The sequence below is a fragment of the Schistocerca americana genome, chromosome 7, assembly GCF_021461395.2.
Source record: "Schistocerca americana isolate TAMUIC-IGC-003095 chromosome 7, iqSchAmer2.1, whole genome shotgun sequence".
Taxonomy (NCBI): domain Eukaryota; kingdom Metazoa; phylum Arthropoda; class Insecta; order Orthoptera; family Acrididae; genus Schistocerca; species Schistocerca americana.
The window spans coordinates 389,390,184-389,413,555 of record NC_060125.1 but is presented as its reverse complement, the minus strand read 5'-3'; the positions used below and the strand labels follow the sequence as shown (position 1 = coordinate 389,413,555).

Genomic DNA, 23,372 nt, shown 5'->3' with positions numbered 1-23,372 from the left:
TTGAGGTGTTTGAGGGAACCTACAGTTTGAGAGTGTGATGGTACTGCATTTTAACATTAACATTATAATCAAAGCAGTGGCTGTATACCAGTTTACATTAAATAAATGAGCAAAGTAAAATATGAACAGTACTTGATGAGACAAACACAAGGGGAGTTAAACATGGACAGTAATACAAGTACAAGTTAAAAGCAAACCCTTAACTATTGAAACTAGAGCATATGTGGAATACAAAGACAACTGCAACAAATAAAACAACTTAATGGCTACAGGAAAATGGGAATATGTAGGAAGAGAGATTGTGGGAAGTAATGAACAACAAAGATGATTATATGAAGTTTAGGAGAGGGGAAGTGTTGAGTTGCCTGGTCATTTAGGATGAGATCTGGACTGTGAGCAAGATGTTTGTTAATTTCCAGCCCATAAACTCAACCTGTTGGAAGCGAACGATTGAGGAGACATGATGTCGTATACATTTAGATATGTGAAAACTAACTTTTCCCTAAAATGCTACTCAGCAAAATTTCATTAGGTATGAGGTTTTAATTTATTCATTCTTTACTATCAACTCTATTCACAACACAGTTTTTAAGCAGTATCCACATAAATCACTTAATGTACCTGCAAAATTATATCATTGTACGACACGTACAGTTCAGGTGATATGACGTCATAACATTGAGATGCATTAAATACTAGCATTTGCTTCAAAAGGGACGCAAATTACCCAGGTTATGTTTATCCGGTATTTGATTATGAGAAAAACGTAACAACCCACAATAAATTTTATGTATAATTCGAAACCTTTGAAACACTTTTTCGCTTTTACATGCTTAAATTCAAAAATTTGACACATTAGCGCACTTGTTAAGTAATCAGATGTCTGCAGCTGTTTTATACATGGGAGTTTGATTCTTTATCTCAATGAACCTTTAGTTGATGCAGATACAAAAATGCACACAATACCTGCAAGAACCGTATGCAGTGACTATAAATTCACAGCTCACAGATCTAAATTTAATCTGCAATAGAAACCAAATATGAGATTTGATGATGTCTGTTATAATTAATTTATTGGCCGAATTTCGTAAGGTCAATAAATTAATGTTTTAAGCTATATTTTGTCCTCCGTTTTTATCCATGTAAACTCAAGGGTAAGCCCACCCTTGTTCCTCTGTGCCGTCTCCTGGTGTATTTTTGCTTGTGAATATACTTGAAAGAAGGACTTAATATTTTTCTGTAATATGTGAAAAACATTGAAATTTTTTCATGTGAAAGGTATCGAGTGAAAAGGACAAAGATAATAAGCACAATTTATTATCATTGTAGACAATGACTAAAGAAAATAACATGTACTCTGTTAATTTTCCTTTGTCTGATAAAAGAGAAGACATGGTAGCTTTTTGAGTAGCACCGCTCACCTAGCAAGACGCACTCTTCCTACGTTCCATGTTAAGAGCTCTGTAATAAGTGTAATAATTGTTAATTTATCTAAATCGTTTTCAGATTACCATATGTTATTTGTTACTGTTCAAACCATCTTTTATTTGTAGGAGAATTGTGTCCTTTCCTGCAGCATCAGGTGTAGATTCTGACAAGATGTATGCAATCACAAAGCAAATGTGACGAATGAAACTGGACAAAGACTGCAATAAGAAGCGATAGTGGCCCACACTGAAGTATGTAAAAAAGGAGAGTGCTTACTTCATTTATGCTAAACGTGAACTGTACATGAACAATGCTTACATTTCGTATTAATGTGATCAGTGATGAAAAGAGACGCTCTGAGAATGTCTTTCAAACTCTTTACTTGAATGAAAAAACAATTTTCTAAGTAACTTTAGAACTAAGCAAAAGAACAACCGAAACTGATGTAGGAATAAAGTTGCTAGGAAAGCGTGTTGTTGTGGTCTTCAGCCCTGAGACTGTTTGATGCAGCTCTCCATGGTACTCTATCCTGTGCTAGCTTCTTCATCTCCCAGTACCTACTGCAACCTCCATCCTTTTGAATCTGCTTAGTGTATTCATCTCATGGTCTCCCTCTGCGATTTTTACCCTCCATGCTGCCCTCCAATACTAAATTGGTGATCCCTTGCTGCCTCAGAACATGTTCTACCAACCGATCCCTTCTTCTAATCAAGTTGAGCCACAAACTTCTCTTCTCCCCAATCCTATTCAATACCTCCTCATTAGTTATGTGATCTACCCATCCAATCTTCAGCATTCTTCTGTAGCACCACATTTCGAAAGTCTCTATTCTCTTCTTGTCCAAACTATTTATCGTCCATGTTTCACTTCCATACATGGCTACACTCCATAGGAACACTTTCAGAAATGACTTCCTGACACTTAAATCTATACTCAATGTTAACAAGTTTTTCTTCAGAAACGCTTTCCTTGCCATTGCCAGTCTACATTTTATATCCTCTCTGCTTCGACCATCATCAGATATTTCGCTCCCCAAATAGAACTCCTTTACTACTTTAAGCGTCTCATTTCCTAATCTAATTCCCTCAGCATCACCCGACATAATTCGACTACATTCCATTATCCTAGTTTTGCTTTTGTTGATGTTCATCTTATATCCCCCTTTCAAGACACTGTCCATTCCGTTCAACTGCTCTTCCAAGTCCTTTGCTGTCTCTGACAGAATTACAATGTCATCGGCAAACCTCAAAGTTTTTGTTTCTTCTCCATGGATTTTAATACCTACTCCGAATTTTTCTTTTGTTTCCTTTACTGCTTGCTCAATATACAGATTGAATAACATCGGGGAGAGGCTACAACCCTGTCTCACTCTCTTCCCAACCGCTACTTCTCTTTCATGTCCCTCGACACTTATAACTGCCATCTCGTTACTGTGCAAATTGTAAATAGCCTTTCGCTCCCTGTATTTTACCCCTGCCACCTTTAGAATTTGAAAGAGAGTATTCCAGTCAACCTTGTCAAAAGCTTTCTCTAAGTCTACAAATGCTAGAAACGTAGGTTTGCCTTTCCTTAATCTAGCTTCTAAGATAAGTCGTAGGGTCAGTATTGCCTCACGTGTTCCAATATTTCTACGGAATCCAAACTGATCTTCCCCAAGGTCGGCCTCTACTAGATTTTCCACTCGTCTGTAAAGAATTCGCGTTAGTATTTTGCAGCTGTGGCTTATTAAATTGATTGTTCGGTAATTTTCACATCTGTCAACACCTGCTTTATTTGGGATTGGAAATGTGCATTGTCAAAATCTTATGGCACGGACTGTATCAGTTCAGCGGTTAACAATCAATGTTTCGCAATCGTCGCGCCGCCGCGGCGCCCAGTAAAATGTAGCGGAATGTTGACCTAATGAAATACAGTCACGTGCATCGCTGATAGACGTGATAAACACTGAACTGTTGTGCTGTCCGCATTATCAATTACAGTACTTCTGCCAGAATTAGGCTGCACTACGTAGTGATAACAGACACACAAACATTCAAAAATTACAAACTACGAGCGAGTGAAGTGTGTGAATCGGAGCAATTCCCTTCCTTGCAGGCTAGTAAGGTATTAGCTGTGTGTACTGATTGCCCTTGTTCGTCTTTTCATTCAGTTTGAAGGTACGAGCCCCAGAGGAAGCTGTAGCTTGACTCCACAGCACGGAGAGCGGTGCGTTGCGGACTGTCTTGCGGTGTGAGCTGTCTACCATCGACACCACGTAGTAATGTAAAGCAAGAATGAAGACTGTAAATTTGACGAAAGCATTACTGATTTGCTATACAAACATGAGACCTGCTTTCACTCAAACTTCGAGTTTATCCAGAACATTATAAACGAACTGATTTTCAACCACAAGTATACTATCTTTCAAATGTATGACAACTTTTACCCAAAATTGTGGACTGAACTGGTGATCTTCAACGAATATTGCAAACATCATCACGAATTGATGTTTTTCAATTAAGTTTCGTAAATTACAAGCAATTCCCATATATATACGTACACATCCTATTAACGTTTGTGAAAGAATACAGCACATATCAGGTTAAGTAGTCTGCAGGCTCTGGTGTGGTTTTAATCCCAGGTTTCCCACAGTCCTGTAACCCAGATGGGGGAGCAAAGACGAGTATAGTCCCAGGAAGCCTACGAAGTATATTCTGGACTACGTCTGCCTTGACAACACATGATAATAAAATACACCACTACTAAACACAGCAATAATACAAATTTTTTCTGTAATGACGAAAAAGCTATTTTACACTAAATGAAACACAAAATTTGTGTAACCTTGTAACCTCAAGTAATGCCAAATCTGCAATTACAATACAATGTACTCATGTATGAAAACTGATGCGACTGTATGTAATATACAAAATGAACTTGGCCAGTTCGACGTACATGGCCTGTTAAGCCATAACATTTCATGTAATTGTCTTAAACAGTCCCTAGGGCTTTGTGCCGACTCCTTGCATATTTTGTCTTGTGTATATACTTGAAAAATAAGGACTTAATAATATTCTGTAATATGTGAAAAACATTGCACTGTTTCGTGTGAAGTGCATGAAAAGGTCAAAGAGAATAAGCACGATTTATTATCCGTGCAGGCAATGACTAAACAGGACAATATATATTCTGTAATTTTTCATTAGCCCAATAAAAGATAAGACATTGTAATTTTTTGAGTAGTTCTGCTCACCTAGCAAGACGCAGTCTTCATACATCCCATATTAAAAGGTCTGTAATAAGCGTAATAATAGTTGTTTTATCTAAATCGTTTTCAGAATACAAGATGTTATTTGTTGCTGTTGAAACCATTTTTTATTTATAGAAGAATTGCGTCCTTTCCTGCAGCTATTGAAAGTTGTATTAGTTGCGATCTTAACCTATTGTTGTCCGCCATTGCAGTCGGTATAACTATTTTTAGTAATTTGGTTCTTCTAACACAGCTGTTAGTGAGGTATAATCTAACACAGCTGTTAGATTATACATTTACGAAAATATTAAAATGCCTGCGTCACTATCTTCATTTTCAATGTAAATTTTGCCATACTGGGCCACAAATATCGAATCACTTATTTATTACTTAGGCATCATAACAGAGTGTTATAACTAAATATGCTTCCTGCAATTAAAATCAACAAATCAGTGCATTACTAATAAATATACATACAAACGAAACCTAAACTTTCAACCCCTGAGACCAAACAAGATCATGTTCCTATGTTGTTTTTGCTCTTGTATGCAATAATTGCAATAATGTACCTGTACATTGTCGTAACTTCAATAATAGGAAATAATTATAATCAGTTATTTAGCATACCAAAGCGTTAAGTGTAATAAGTCTGTGTTAACATTTTTACTATTTAAAAGATTGTAAGAAGATCTATGATAAAATAATTAACCATTGTCTGTTTAAAACACAATTTCATACAATACATTACAATTACACCACAGACTCTCTCTCTCTCTCTCTCTCTCTCTCTCTCTCTCTTTACACTACACCATCCATGTGACAGGCGCTAAAGCTGCCACTACTCATCCCGCAATAGTTCCTTGAATAATCTATGCTCTACTGTATCGAGATATGTCGTTCTCTGAGACTGAATAATAAGAACTGCAGTACCTCCACATTCGTGACGAGGTGGTTCTCACATTGGCAGAAGAAGGAGATTATAAGCTCACTTCTAGCACCTTAAATGGGCTCATAAGCCCTTTTCAAGTAAAGCTTTAAGTATTGTTGGGGTATTATCCATGTTTTACGAGTGGTATGAATTCCAGAGGGTACTTTTATTAATTCACTAATGGCACAAACTGTTCAATGTAACACTATTTTAAGAAGTAAAGATTGCCTAATAATACAGGAGAGAAGGAGAGAAAGCTAATTTAAACTTGGAAGGAACACAATTTCAGTACCTTCTTTGTAAAACCATGTAAGACATGCAGCTGGTTGTAGAACTCTTTTCCTGTTTGGCTCCTTTTAAAGATGAACTCAGGGTACAACCATGGATTAAGCATTCTTTCTATGGTTAGTGCGCTGATCCTGTAAAGAATAACATCTACCCAAAGTTAAACCTTTAGTCTCATTGTGAAGCATGAATGACTTTTTTTGGGTAATTACTTTTTTAGGTCATCTGAAAACTCTTACTGGATTGATGTGATACAGGTCATCTTACAGACCATTTAACACTATTAATTTCTGTATTTATATAAGAGCTGCCTACTCACAAATGATGGTATAAAACTTCGGCTTAGTAACTAATATCTGATTCAATAATACTATGTTTATATTAGTTACAGCATTAAAGCACTAGCTTAGTAGTGAGGTACTTTAGATAACTAGCAGATGACTACTTTGATGCAGTACCATCATCCTCTTAAAAAAAACGATGTTCATCTTAAATAAGAATATTGAGACAATTGCAATCAACACTGGAAACAGTGGAAGGTACAGTAATGCAATGATACCTGTAATGTGATGGACTTAATTTTCAAACACGTACCTGTAAATGGCGTTAACATAAGCTGATTGTGTCTCATGCTGAGCGTTGACTGATGTTCCCATTGCTGTTTCTGGTCACAATGACAAAGAAATACAATATCAGCATTTCAAAGCCTTTAAAAATGAAAACGCATGATGGTTCAGAATTACAAGTCCTACATTCTTATAAACTATGGAAGTTTCACATGGTGAAGGAGTAGGTTTCATTGGTGCTGCACTGTTGTGTCAATGTCGTATTTTTGTGTTGAATTCACTTTATAGCTTAGGTCTACACAAAAGATAGCATCAATGCCCATTACACATACACAAAACTTATATATGAGACATAGAAATATTAAGAAATGTCACATAATGTGGTAATATGCATATAAATAAAATCCTGTTAACTATAAGAGATTTTATGGCCTACTTTGCAAAATTCTATTTTAGCTTGTAGCATTAACTGGTGAACCAAAGGGGCAAACTGTATAATGTCAACAGCCAACAGTTCAGTGATACATAAAAGTCCTCCAAGATTGTTTTGTGTTCTCAGTTCTTTAGTGTCAATTTTGGTGAAAATTTAGCAACTGCAAAAACCATATAGTAGACATTCTAAAACATTTAGGCTTGGCTGCTTTTGCCATCATAATAATTGCCAACTTTTGGAATACAGATCTCAGTAAGTTAACATATTTTGCTTACTTTCATTTGCTGATGTCTTATGGGATAAGGTTCAGAGGTAACCACCCATTTGGTCAACAAGTACTCATTGAACAAAAGAAATCAATTGGAACAGCAGGTAGGTTTCAACTAACTTGTAAGCAACTTTGTAAGCTGCTGGGAATATTAAGCAGAGCCTCACAATACAATTGTTCATTTATGAAGTTTGTTATCAACATTCCATCTCAGTTTGAGAGAAACAGAAATATTCACAAGTGCAACATTACAAAAAAAATCTGCACTGCTATTCAGTGAATCTAACTTTGGCACACCGTTATAAGACCTTTTGACAGTCTACCTGTGGAAGTAAAATGTCTGACACATAGTTTACGCAGTTTGAAATGTAGATTAAATACTATGTATTTGCTTACAAAATAACATTTTCTGCTATGAGTCACGATTTTCTTTATACTTACTTTTTGCAAATGAGTTTCTAAAACGAAGTACATTTTTCATGCATTATGTCATTTATTTATGATGTTTCCAACGTATTTGATGCTATAGTGCCCTGAAGATTTTACTGTAATATATCATCACCCTCAATTTTATAACTAATGGTCGACCTCAATAAAGCCCCTTAGTGACGAATTTGAAAGAATTTGGGAAAAGACATCTGCTTACACTTTTCTTCTGGACCACATTTATTAAACACTGCACACAATTTATTGTGCACAGTACGTATGGAAAACAGTAAAGGAACAAAAACCAAACAGCCTGAGAGATATTTTTACACATACTGTGACTTTACTGCGCTCCATACATCTGGTGTGGAAATCTCAGATATTTCTCCTAGGTAGAACATGGAACATTCCTGGCACGTTATTTGATATATTCCAGAATCTGAACATAGGTCTTGATTACAGTTTACGTTACGTTTGAGTTTCTGTTGTAGTTTATTACATTTGTACCTCTTGATATTTGAAGATATTTGCAATCTTGTGAGATACATTGCGAAAGCATAGGGATGTGAGATATACATTTGTTATTCACATAGCGAAACAGATCGCAATTCCGAATTCTTACACAGCTTCCATGGTTGAATCAGTCCTATGCAACATAAAGAGAGACAAACATAAACAGCACAGAAGAAAAAGAGGAAAAAAACATGTGTATATCTGCCATTCCATACATAGGCAATATCTCACAATACTTTAGAAAATCTTCGAAAACAACAAACCAAAAACTGGATTCCCTTCATCTAATAAACTGCAATAGAAACTAATAATAATGAAAAGCATTACCATAACCAATATTCAGATTCTAAATATGAATATAAAAAATAACATGCCAAGAATGCCCCATGTTCTGCCTATGGCAAAGGCATCCGAGATTTCCACTTTAAAGCCAACACACAGACACAGCATCAGCAATAGTCACACAATACAGGATCCCATTTGGAAATGTACAGCAAAATGTCAAAGTACTTCACAAACTAAACATAGGTCATAAAACAGATATACTGAGAAAAACAGGAGATATATTCAAGTAAAAAAGCTATGAAGACAAAATATTAAACGAAAAACTGGGAAGTAATGAAAGAATTACTTCAGAGTTAATATCTTTAAATAAGGAAGGAAAGCAATACCTATAACTAAGAGCCTATTTAAATACATAATTGAAACATATAAACAAATAATGATCCTGATTATTAAGAATAATACCCTCTGTACGAAAGACTAATGTATCAACTCGTGTGGACGATCCATAGCGTTTCATCTGTTGGGTATGTGTAAGAATATCTTTGTGACTGCTTTATTTTTCTATGTTTGCTGTCTTCAATGTGTGCTGTGCACCGCGTGTTATGTTTAATATGTGTGAGCTTCTGCTTCAGTGAACTACAAGAAAACTTTAAGCTGAAGGTTTTTCCAAATTCGCTGTTAACTCTATACAGAGATCGCAAATAACTACAAAATTGCTCTCCTTTATGTGTAACAGTAGAGTCAACAAAGAATGCAGCACCTCACATGTCGAATACATCATGAATAAGTAGCGAAACAAACAAAAAAAATTTGAAAGTATGGATCCTCTTCCAAAACATGTCCCGCAAACACTACAGTACAAAAATTGTGACTAGAATATATACGACATGCGTACTATATTTATTCTGTTTATACGCTCCACATACCTGTCATCTATGTGTAAATTTATGAGAGGTTGATTTGCAAGGCAAGACACAGTAACATAATTATTATATGATCCCACGACCGGTTTGCCAACAGGTCACCAGGGAGTGGTGCTGTATAGCAGCTTAGCAGGGAAAATCCCATACAGGGAGTGATAACACTCTCATGCCAGGCAGAACGGATACTGGCGTCCACAGATGGTTGAAAAGAGAATGAATGGTACATTTTTGGTGAAAAATTAGTACCATACCTTACATACATACTATGAGAGCAAAGAGTACAACAGAGAAACCGTACCAATGAGATTGATTACAATATTAAGTTAAAATGCATATGAAATTGAAAGGTGGCTACACTGAGCCACGGTGCCAGAGATTGCGCCAAAGAGTATTATTCAGCCGCCTCCACTGGCAGTGCCTGTCGAGGACTCGTAGTAGTCAGCGCTTGGGGAGAGCTCGTGGTAGTCAGTGCTTGTTGAAAACTCGTGATAGCTGAGAGTGGTTGCTGAGATGTCGTAGGGAAGAGTGCTTGCTGAGATGTGATACTGAAAAGTTCTTGTTGAGATGTGGTAGTAGCGACTCGGTATGGTGATATATTGTAATGATTAGAGTGCTTTTCATCAATATAAATGAAGGTAAAAAAAAAATTTTCTTTTCTCTCTTACTATTTCAGTGTCCTGAATAATGCGTCATTACAGGTTCAGTCAACAAAGCATCTGGCGTGTGTTCTTGTATTAGAGTGTAATTCTGGTTTTCTTACGCAATTATAGTATTTCTAATTTTTTTTATCATGTCAGTATAAATGGTATTTGAAATTTCTTGTCTTATTGAAGAAGAACCGTGCCAGATGTGTACGTTGAATCACACTTCCACACACAGAACAGTTACTCTTGTGCTTGTTGTTGCGTTGGTTTTATAGTTGCTGGGGACTTAATTAATTAATTGTGTTAACGAAAACTTTTTTTCATTCTTTGTTGTTATTCTATGCAGTCAGATTGCGTACAAATACTAGTCAGGGCCAACCGTTTACGAGACTTGCGTAATCGGACAGACAGCTACTAAAAATTTAAAAAATATTTGCATTTTATTTAATTAAGCCACCATGCACGTGGCGACCGCTGCTTCGGATCGTCCCTTGGAATCTTCTGATTGTAAAAATAGTAGACAGTAGTATTGTTGTAGTAATTTGTAGTTTAGTAATTGTAGTCTATTTTGCATGTGTAAATTTGGTAATTGGCATTCTTCTAATGGTATTTTTCAAAATTTAATTTTTATTGCCTTGTATACGCGTTTGACAATTTAGTGCAATTATTTCAATTGTTCGATTGATTGTGTTTGAGGGAGAAATTTCATGTAAATGGTATTGTTGGAGATAAGGAGGCACTGTGTGTAATTTTCGCACAGTGACGAGTTTTGTATGTTTTGTAAATGATTACGCGATCGATGAAAAAGGCAAAAATGATGGATAGTGAGAATGACGAAATTGTTAACATGGCGAACTCGCCAACAGAGGAAAACAGTATGATGGATAATGAAGTGGAAAACAATGTAATAAGTCGGGAAAATAGTCAGGAACCATTTCAAAATTTTTCTCAATTAGAAAATTCACAGAATACGAGATTAACGATAGAAGATTCTGAAATAGTATGGAACACAGATAGCTTTACAGCTATGACGAAAGAAGCTGGTTTCGCGGGAAATGTTAGGGGCGAAAAGAATTTCGAACAAGTTAATATGGAGCAGTTGATGGGTATAATATTAAATTTGGGATCTGAATTAAAAACACGGTTAGACTCACAGGGATCACAAATAGGAACAATTAAAACTGAGATAGGAACAATTAAAACTGAGATGGGAACAATTAAAACTGATATGGGAACAATGGAAACACGGTTAGGATCTGAATTTAAAACAGAGATTGGAACAATTAAAACAGAGATGGGAACTTTGGAAACATGGTTAGACTCACGAATAGGGACATGTTTCAAAAATATGAAAGATGAATTAAAGAAAGAAATCAGAGAAGAATTACAACCGATTTTGAATTCTCATAATAATAGATTAATTGCAGTAGAGATTAGACAAAGGGAACAGGATAGAGAACAGAAAGAAAGAGATCGCGTGATAGTACAGAAATTTTCAGAGTTAAATTTACAACGTGCAAAAGATAAGGAAGAAATATTTGAGAGAATCGAGGAATCCGTACCAAATGACAGAATAAATAACTTAACGCAACAGTGTGAACAGTTAACTACTGAATGTGTTAATACTGAAACCCGAGTCGCGACACTTACGGAAGACGTAAATAAACAGAAAGAACAAATAGGTGATTTATCGGAAAGAGTTGAGGAGATTTCAGATAAACTGACAAGTCTTAGTTTAAGTGGGGACAGAGATTCAGATGATACAGCTCCATTACCATTTGCAGAAACCGAAGAGTACCAGGACATAAATAAGCATGTTGAAAATCAGGGAAAATTTAATGAACGCGTTAAAAGGGAAGTTGAGGCATTACGAAAGCAAGTCAAGCAAATTGAAGGCGAAATCGTAGGAAAAGATAGCAGAAGAAATTTAGAATCACGGATAGCAGAGGGCTTTGAAGAAAATAATTTATTTAATTTCCGAGAAGCAACAAGAGAGCGCCAGGCGCGCGAATTTGACAATAATCGACATTCGGACTGGGACAGACGGGGTAGGTCTTTGTCGCCACGAGGCGAAAACTTTGACTATAAACACTTTTTGACTGTTCGGAAATTTAAGATCTTCCGCAATTCTAAGAATGACATACATCCATGTTCATGGTTAGATCAATTTATGTACGCACTTCCACCAAATTGGCCACTAAGTCACAAACTGGAATTTATGTGTGGATATTTAGAAAACGAACCGGCGACGCGGATGCGCGCACTCATTAGTGATTGTAATAATCTGAATGATTTTTATCATGCATTTCTATCGGCATATTGGTCCGAAAACACGCAAGACAGAGTCAAACACAGTCTTATTATGCATCGTAATTTCAAACAGTCTGAGTTCCGCACGCCAGCGGAATATTTTGAAGACATGATTCGAAAGAATCAGTTCCTTTCCAACCCTTATAGCCCGACTGAATTAATTCGCATTTGCTTAACTAAGCTGCCACAATCGATAAGACAAATTGCTTTAGCTGGAAGATGTAAAGACGACATCGAGACTTTTAAGACTTTGTTGCAAGAACTTGAGTATGACAACGACGACGGGACTTCTTGTAACTTTTTCAGTAACAGTAATTACAATAGATTTTCAGAGAAAAGAGATAGTGATCGGAACGGGCGTTATATGGGTAATTTTGAGAATGACAGACGTAACAGACGGGACAATAGTTACCAGCCTTATGACAATAACAGACTTTCTAACAGAAATTACACAGACAATTATAATAGCGGTAATTCGTACCGGAATGATCAATCATACGGAAACAGTAATCGGTATCATCAAGACAGAAATTATTCATACAGTAATAGAAATTCTTACTACAGAAATAACCAGGGTAGTAGATACAACAATAATTTCAGAAGTGACAGTCGAAATTACACAAGAAGTAGTCATGCAGACAGACAGGAAAATAGAAATTTTAATAACAGACACAACCAAGAATTTGCATCTAACAGACAGAAAGGACCTAATTGGCATCCTCCACGTGACAGAACTTCAGAGAGACAAGTGCAAATCGTAGAAATTGATCCGCGAAATCACGCGAATAATCAAAGACGTGAAGCAAACAATCGACAATGACTTGCAGCTTCGGCTTCTGGCAGCAATATAGACGGTTCAGAAAGTAATGACACTACGACTTAACACTACGTACGCCTGGAAGACATGAGAGACATTTTGCTAGACGAAAAAGAAAATAATGTAGACGCATTTTTACGTCCTGTCATTGAAGTATGTGTGGGTAAGAATAAGTTCACTGCAGGTTTAGATTCTGGGAGCCCACTGAATGTCATTAGTGAATCAGTTTCTCGTATATGTGTAAGAACTATTGCTTGTCCTGTGTTACCTGTTTCTAAAGCTACAATTCGAGGCGCTATTTCTGGAAAAAGTGTGGAAGTTAAACAACAGACCAACCTAAATTTCATTTGTCAAGGATACGAATTTTCTGCTAATTTTATTATTGTTCCATTACTCAGTACACAAATTATACTAGGTATGGAGTTTCTTAACGCACATAAGGCAATTTTGAACTTTAAAGAAGGAAGTGTGAATTTGACTGTTGCCGGAATGCAGAAACGTTTGAAATTTTTCGAGTGTTTAGCAAGATCTGAATCAGATACAAAATGTTTAAGGTTTCTTACTTCTGATGTTTTCGTTGAGCATTATGACGACAGTGTGTTTATTCATGACAATGACAATAGATACAGAAACGCGATGGACGATATAATTAATAGTGAAGAATTAATTAATGAAAAGGTTAAGAAAGCTGAAGTGCCAGATGACGTTGCAAGGGAAGAGAGCTGTACCACATTCTGACTTCACATGCTACAGTATTTAGTCATCACACAGGAACTATACAAGGCCTACAATATCTATTTAAAGTAAAAGAACACACACCATTTCGAGGAAAAACGTACGCTATTCCTTTGGCTTACAGAGACAAGGTTAAGAATGAACTTCAGTACATGTTAGATCAGGGCATTATTGAGCCAGCAGTCAGTCCTTATACCAGCCCATTACATGTCGTTCTTAAAAAGGATGGGTCAATTCGTTTGGTTCTGGATTCCAGACAGATAAATAATATCATCATTCCTGAAACTGACCGCCCACAAAATTTAGATGAAGTTCTTCAACATTTCCATGGAATTAAAGTTTTATCCACGATTGATATGCGCGCAAGTTTTTGGCAAATAGAACTCCACCCTGATTGTAGAAAATATACTGCCTTTTTAGCCTTTGGTAACTGTTACCAGTTTCAGAAATTACCGTTTGGACTTCTGTATCTTCAGCAGCATTCATTCGTAGCTTAAATGAAATTTTACCTGTTTATCTTCGTGACAATATTACTTCATATGTTGACGACATTCTTATCGCTAAACGTTCTTGGAGTGAGCACAACAAAATTTTGGATTCATTGTTACGTATCTTTGCAAGAGTTGGCATTACTGTGAACTTGGAAAAATCTGAATTTGGTCGTTCACAGGTGAAATTTCTCGGTCACATTATTTCTACAGAAGGTATTCTTCCTGATCCAGAAAAATTAGACGCTATTCGTAATTATGCTGTTCCTACCACAACACGTGATGTTCGTAGTTTCCTTGGTGTCTGTAATTTTCTTAGACGCTTTGTTAAATTGGACGATTTGGCCACGCCTCGTTTATGTGAACTATCCGGAAAGAATTCTAATTGGTGTTGGGATGGGGAAGCTCAATCAGAATTTGAACAACTTCGTGATGCTTTAGTTGCTGCTCCGCTTCTTTCACATCTGGATTTATCTAAAGATTTTTGTTTGGCGACGGACTCATCATACAAGGGCCTAGGGGCACACTTATTACAAGAGATAGAAGAAGACGGCGTTGTAGTCCAGAAAACTATTGCATTTGGAAGTCGTGTTCTCTCTAAATCAGAAAAGAATTATTCGATTACGGAACTTGAAGCTTTGGCTGTTGTATGGGCTTTCACAAAATTTCGGACATTTTTGTATGGCAGACATACTAAGGTTTACACCGATCATCGAGCTCTGGAATTTCTTATGTCGACAAAATTAACTCATGGCAGATTGTCACGATGGGCGTTGTATCTACAGGAATTTGACTTTAGTATTGTTTACATACAGGGTTCTTCAAATATTGTTGCTGATGCCTTATCACGTGCACCTATGGGTTTGAAACAAAGTGCTGAAGAGGACTGCAAGGAAAACGATTATTGTTTGATGTATATTCAAGGTGTTGCGTTTGAGAACATTATTTCGTCTTCGCTCCAGGACATCGCTAAGGAGCAAAATAAGGATCCAATCTGGAAGGACATTAAGGAGAAGTGGAGGAGAAAGGAAAGCGTAGCGATTAGACAGCATTATTTAGTTCGCAATGACATTCTTTTTAAACGAAAATAGGTCGACAACTCTGTTTGGTTAGTTTGTATTCCTGATGAGTGGGTCAATAAATTGATTTGGTGTACGCATTTCAGTTATGCACACTTTGGTCCCAGAAAATGCTTTCATAAATTACGGGAAAATTGCTACTTCAGTAATACGGAAAAACGTATTCGATCTGTTCTGGCCAAATGCAAATTATGTCAAAAGGCTAAGCCGCCAACAATTTCTCACAGAGCACCGTTGTTTCCTATCATTCCAGCGAAATTAAAGGACATGGCTGCAGTCGATTTGTTCGGTCCAGTGGTTCATTCTACTAATGGTTTTGCGTACATTTTCGTAGCAGTGGAGTTGACATCAAAATATGTGTGTTTTACACCTTTACGCAAAGCAACAGCTCGTTCAGTATCTAACGCTTTCATCAAACATTTTCTTAAAGAAGTTGGTCATGTTGATAAGGTTATATCAGATAATGGATCACAGTTTCGTTCTAAAATTTGGCTTCGTACTCTACGGCGTCGTACAATTAAACCAATCTTCATTTCACTTTTTCACCCTCAATCTAACGCTTCAGAGAGATGGATGAAGGAAATCAATAAATTGTGTCGTCTTTATTGTCATCACAATCACAGAACTTGGAATCAGTATCTTCATATTTTTCAAAACATCCTGAATGAACTTCCTAATGACTCAACTTCTTTACCGCCAATACTGATATTAAAAAACAAAGCACCGACAAATCGCATATCTGAAATCGTTCCTTTTCCTCCTTCACCGAAACTGCGGCATTCTGAAGTTGTGAACATGGCTCTGCAAAATATTGCATCTGCGGCTGCTAGAAGAGAGAAATCATCTAAACGTCCTGGTCGTTTAAAAATCTTGTCAGTTGGTCAAAAGGTGTTAATTAAGTCTCATCGTTTGTCTCACAAAGGAAAAGGCTTGTGTCGCAAATTTTTTCTGCTTTATAACGGTCCATATAGAATTCACAAAATTATTCATGATAACACTGTTGAAGTAGAAACTCTTAAATCACGACGCTCTAAGGGAATACATCATACATCTAACGTTAAAATTTTTGCGGAATGACATACTTGTGAGAAACTAACAGCTACATGTAAACACGCAGAGAATACAAGGACACAGCGCTGTGTTTTGGCGGCGGCACATACTCAAAGCAACAGTCAAGTCTGTGCGCCGCACAAGGCAGTCGTTGACCGCAAACAATTACTTCCTACGTCACGCGCCTACAGCTGATCGAGCGCTCAGTGCGAATGCACTGACAGCCGTAAACAAATACACAGTCTAATTTCTCCGACTAAATTCAGTATAAAGCTATAGTGAGTTGATGAATTATGTTATTAACGTTCAGTATTTTTCAGGATCCGGTTGTATATAATATTTAAGAACTTCAGGCAAATTCTGTGGGTGCCCGACGTTAAGACGACTTGCTATCGAGAAAATTTCAGAAAGAATGTAATTTCGAAGAAGAAACTAATAAACTAAAAAAGGTAACTATTAATTGAGTTCATTTTTCAGGTAACATATTTCCACTTAGGTACGTACTTCAGACGTAATTTGCTGCTTGCAATTACGTGATTCATACTTTGTGCTAAATTTCATGTTCTATGAAATTACTTGTGAAGTGACGTGCTTGCGTACGTTAACTGATTTTGACAATGATTATTAATGAACTGGGTTGTAATTTGTATATATTATGCATCGCTTGGCTGCAATGCTTTTTCACTGATGTCATATTTATTTATTATGTGTTTGCTGTGCTTATTTATTTAAATTAGAATTGTCACCTGATTAATTGTGCTGATGTGGTTAGGTATGTAAGTTATACTTTGTGATTTATCTGCTTGCGCCTTCATGTTTACTTATTAAGATGACATATGAACATTTATTCGCTTATGCTGATATGATGCTAATGACCTGTTTATTACATAAGATGTATGTTTACTGCTATGCGTATGGATTGCATATTTATACATTTCTGTTTGTCGTCACAACTACTCTTTAATTTGGTATATAGAAATGCTGATGTACTGTGTACGAACAGAGAGTTTAGGTCACATTATTGTATTAATTATAGATTGTTCGCTTGGCAGAGCCTCGTTGTAAGAATTGTGCTGCATCCACTTGTTGACATTCTGTTCTCTACTGGTATATTTACTCGCTATTGCTTGTTTTGCTTACGCTCAGTGCCTTATATTTTTAAGGTAAGAAAATGAACTGCTACAATTCGATGAACAACATTAGTACAAGAAACTTCATACAAGCCACATGAGCTGGAGGTTTTATGAAATCTGTAAATTTATGCTAATAGGAAGGAAGCTAACGACATGACATACCGAAACTAGGTTTAGACCATTGACAGTTATTACAATGCATTTTTAGTGAGCAATTGAAATAGGAAGTGACACTTGACACAAGAAATACTCCACATGTTTGCTTCTGTTTGCCATAATTTTTGAAGTGGTGTACACACTGTGAAATATTATGATCATTCACACTCCGTAATCGTACTTAATTACTGAGAGTTATTCGAACTAAGTCTGTTAGAGGTCATGTATGCATTTCTTTTATTTTATGATGGACAAGGTAACCAAAATGTACACTCCTGGAAATGGAAAAAAGAACACATTGACACCGGTGTGTCAGACCCACCATACTTGCTCCGGACACTGCGAGAGGGCTGTACAAGCAATGATCACACGCACAGCGGACACACCAGGAACCGCGGTGTTGGCCGTCGAATGGCGCTAGCTGCGCAGCATTTGTGCACCGCCGCCGTCAGTGTCAGCCAGTTTGACGTGGCATACGGAGCTCCATCGCAGTCTTTAACACTGGTAGCATGCCGCGACAGCGTGGACGTGAACCGTATGTGCAGTTGACGGACTTTGAGCGATGGCATATAGTGGGCATGCGGGAGGCCGGGTGGACGTACCGCCGAATTGCTCAACACGTGGGGCGTGAGGTCTCCACAGTACATCGATGTTGTCGCCAGTGGTCAGCGGAAGGTGCACGTGCCCGTCGACCTGGGACCGGACCGCAGCGACGCACGGATGCACGCCAAGACCGTAGGATCCTACGCAGTGCCGTAGGGGACCGCACCGCCACTTCCCAGCAAATTAGGGACACTGTTGCTCCTGGGGTATCGGCGAGGACCATTCGCAACCGTCTCCATGAAGCTGCGCTACGGTCCCGCACACCGTTAGGCCGTCTTCCGCTCACGCCCCAACATCGTGCAGCCCGCCTCCAGTGGTGTCGCGACAGGCGTGAATGGAGGGACGAATGGAGACGTGTCGTCTTCAGCGATGAGAGTCGCTTCTGCCTTGGTGCCAATGATGGTCGTATGCGTGTTTGGCGCCGTGCAGGTGAGCGCCACAATCAGGACTGCATACGACCGAGGCACACAGGGCCAACACCCGGCATCATGGTGTGGGGAGCAATCTCCTACACTGGCCGTACACCACTGGTGATCGTCGAGGGGACACTGAATAGTGCACGGTACATCCAAACCGTCATCGAACCCATCGTTCTACCATTCCTAGACCGGCAAGGGAACTTGCTGTTCCAACAGGACAATGCACGTCCGCATGTATCCCGTGCCACCCAACGTGCTCTAGAAGGTGTAAGTCAACTACCCTGGCCAGCAAGATCTCCGGATCTGTCCCCCATTGAGCATGTTTGGGACTGGATGAAGCGTCGTCTCACGCGGTCTGCACGTCCAGCACGAACGCTGGTCCAACTGAGGCGCCAGGTGGAAATGACATGGCAAGCCGTTCCACAGGACTACATCCAGCATCTCTACGATCGTCTCCATGGGAGAATAGCAGCCTGCATTGCTGCGAAAGGTGGATATACACTGTACTAGTGCCGACATTGTGCATGCTCTGTTGCCTGTGTCTATGTGCCTGTGGTTCTGTCAGTGTGATCATGTGATGTATCTGACCCCAGGAATGTGTCAATAAAGTTTCCCCTTCCTGGGACAATGAATTCACGGTGTTCTTATTTCAATTTCCAGGAGTGTATTTTATAATTCATAATGAGTAGAAGATTTGGGTCAGATGGATTACACAGAGGTTGTGTGTTGACAGTGTGTCTTCGGATTGTATAGGATGATGAGGTTTGCATTAGGATTTTATCTGTACTTGTTCGAGGAGACTGACTAGAGGAAAGAGTTGTTATGGAAGTGAAATGATATTGGCGATAAGGTTTATATGTGTCGACGTATTGAAGAGGTATTATTGAGGTATTGAGATTATATGAAGTTGACAATTATTGGAGTTATTGTGGACAAGAGGTAAGGTAAATGATATTGGTGATAAGGTTTATATGTATCGACGTAAGTGGTATTATTGAAGTATTGAGATTATGTGATGCTGATGATTATTGGAGTTTTGGTGGATAAGAGGTAAAGTAAGTGAGGTGCATTTTTTTTTTTGTTGGTCTATATGGAACAAGGAGGATGAAGATAGCAGACTAGAACACTAAAGTAGAAGGAAGATAGTCTATACACACACTTTGTTAAATCACTAAGCAGTATATACTTTTTTTTGAGAGAGGAAGTAATCACATATCTTGGCTCACTGACAGTTGTTCAGCAACCGTACATTTTGATCTGGCTTGGCAAACATTGGTCTTGACATGATGACTATGACGTTGACTTAACTATTATTGACTGTTATACATTGCTGCCACTACTACTTGATACACATGATGAACATCAAATTTTGACAGAATTGCATTTACACAGTTAACACTATTCAATTACACAGTAGTACTTAATATGGATGAAAGATGAGTGAGTGTGTTTTGTGTGTTTTCCTTTCCTAATCCCAGATAATTAGTCCCAACCTATCTCCTAAATATTATTTTGTTTGTCTGTTGTGGCTTGCACTGACACCCATAAATATTATAGGTTTACTGATATTTGAGTATTTGTAACAGTTAATATGACAATTATCTGACATCATTTGAGTGTTTGTTATGATTTGTATGTTTAGTGTAAAAGCATTTGTATGTGCATTCAAACTATTGTTCATGCCTGAACTGTCTGATTAGTGATAGTGAATATTATGGACTGTTACCTGCACTTGTTCAACATTGATGTGTGACACTTAAAAATGTTTAATTTCTGCTGATGAACAGTGTGATCAGTGATAGCGAATATTATGGACTGTTACTTGTACTTTTTCTACATGATTGGTGCCACTAGGACATGTTTAATTTGTGCTTATAAACTCTGATGAGCAGTGTGATCAGTGATAGTGAATATCATGGACTGTTACTTGTACTCTTTCTACATGATTGGTGCCACTAGGACATGTTTAGTTTGTGCTTATAAACTCTGATGAGCAGTGTGATCAGTGATAGTGAATATTATGGACTGTTACTTGTACTTTTTCTACATGATTGGTGCCACTAGGACATGTTTAATTTCTGCTAATAAACTCTGATGAACAGTGTGATCAGTGATAGTGAATATTATGGACTGCTGTCTGCACCTGCTCGACATTACTGGGTGCCACTAATGAACTGCTTCTACTGACATAATATCACTTGTTGGTGTCTGCACCTGTTCAACATTGCTGGGTGCCACTAATGGAACTGCTTCTGCTGAGAAATGTGACTTGTTGCTGTGTGCACCTGTTCAACATTGCTGGGTGCGACTGATGAACTGCTTCTACTGAAATAATGCGACTTGTTGCTGTGTGTACCTGTTCAACATTGCTGGGTGCCACAGATGGAACTGCTTCTACTGAAATAATGTCACTTGTTGCTGTCTGCACCTGCTCAACATTACTGGGTGCCACTGATAGACTGTTTTTTTACTGAAATAATGTGACTTGTTGCTGTGTGTACCTGCTCAACACTACTGGGTGCCACAGATGGAACTGCTTCTACTGAAATGAAGTCACTTGTTGGTGTGTGCACCTGTTCAACATTGCTGGGTGCCACTGATGAAACTGCTTTTACTAACATGATGTCACTTGTTGGTGTTTGCACCTGTTGACCATCGCTGGGTGCTACTACTGGAACTAATCATTGAAAGCATTTTATGTGAACATTTGTATAAACTGATTTTTTGTGTATTGAGTGAACTATTATGTAAAGTCACATGTATGAAAAGAATTTGTATTGCTTACTGTATTTTATATAGTAGGTTATTGAAAGGTCAGTGCAAAGCCAAAACATTTTATCTAATGATGTGATATTTAGGTATTAATATCATCTTTTATTTTTGTCTGTATTTTTGTGGACGAATTTGGTGGTATTTTCACCACCAATGCTGGCAAAAATACCATCAAATTCTGGCCCGTGGAGGAGGGGCATGTGAAAGGTGGCTACACTGAGCCACGGCGCCAGAGATTGCGCCAAAGAGTATTATTCAGCCGCCTCCACTGGCAGTGCCTGTCGAGGACTCGTAGTAGTCAGTGCTTGGGGAGAGCTCGTGGTAGTCAGTGCTTGTTGAAAACTCGTGGTAGCTGAGAGTGGTTGCTGAGATGTCGTAGGGAAGAGTGCTTGCTGAGATGTGATACTGAAAAGTTCTTGTTGAGATGTGGTAGTAGCGACTCGGTATGGTGATATATTGTAATGATTAGAGTGCTTTTCATCAATATAAATGAAGGTAAAAAAAAATTTTTCTTTTCTCTCTTATTATTTCAGTGTCCTGAATAATGCATCATTACAGTTTCAGTCAACAAAGCATCTGGCGTGTGTTCTTGTATTAGAGTGTAATTCTGGTTTTCTTACGCAATTATAGTATTTCTAATTTTTTTTTATCATGTCAGTATAAATGGTATTTGAAATTTCTTGTCTTATTGAAGAAGAACCGTGCCAGATGTGTACGTTGAATTACACTTCCACACACAGAACAGTTACTCTTGTGCTTGTTGTTGCGTTGGTTTTATAGTTGCTGGAGACTTAATTAATTAATTGTGTTAACGAAAACTTTTTTTCATTCTTTGTTGTTATTCTATGCAGTCAGATTGCGTACAAATACTAGTCAGGGCCAACCGTTTACGAGACTTGCATAATCGGACAGACAGCTACTAAAAATTTAAAAAATATTTGCATTTTATTTAATTAAGCCCCCATGCAAAATACTTCGAGAGATATATATGGTTTTAATTGCTACAATTTATAAAATTAATAATGAGTCAGTGAAACAGCTTGTAGAGTTTAAATATGATGTGACGTCAGTAATAAACAGGAAGTACAACTTCTACAAGCAGGCACATCTATGAAACTTCCTGGCAGATTAAAACTGTGTGCCAGACCGAGAGTCGAATTCAGGACCTTTGTCTTTTGCGGGCATGTGGTCTACCGACTAAGCTACCCAAGCACGACTCACGCCCCATCCTCACAGCTTGAATTCCGCCAGTACCTCGTCTCCTACCTTCCAAACTTCACAGAAGCTCTCCTGCGAACCCTGCAGAACTAGCACTCCTGGAAGAAAGGATATGTATCCTATGACCATCTGAATGTTTATAAGAGTATGATATGTATAAATGACATACAAATATTCATATTACATATAAAGGAGATCCATAGCTACCAAAAATTTCTTAAACTTCTTGTCCAGTTTACTTCAGATTTTTACACAATATCTAATACGTATTTGGATGGGTCTAGGATGTATATTTTAGAAGTATATAATTTGTAAATGTATATAACATATAATAGGGAAATGTTGGTAGCAAATATCTCTAAAATTGAGAGGGGGAAACTTTATTAGCAAAAACCTCATAAACTTCCTGAGTAACTAACTTCAGATCATATGTATATCCTCTCAATGTTGATTGGAGTATCATGTAAACTTTTGAAATAAATCAATGAAGAACTTCTCGAGATTTTTGCTAAAATTTTCCCTACATACATTATATTTATTTATACTAAAAGTATATAGCCCAATTCTGTCTGAATGTGTATTAGAGCATCATATAAAATTTGAAGTAAATACATCAATAAATTTTCGAGATATTTGCTACCAACATTTCCCTATTATATGTAAT

At 37.6% G+C, this 23,372-nt stretch overlaps 1 protein-coding gene across 1 annotated transcript in view; it reads right to left on the bottom strand.

Moving 5' to 3' along the window:
* Window positions 1–23,372, bottom strand: part of LOC124622962 — a 246,818-nt gene that overhangs the window by 181,086 nt on the left and 42,360 nt on the right. Inside the window, 2 exon segments of the mRNA XM_047148752.1 lie at window positions 5,878–6,004; window positions 6,465–6,534. Of these exon segments, the coding sequence (XP_047004708.1) occupies window positions 5,878–6,004; window positions 6,465–6,534 (197 nt within the window).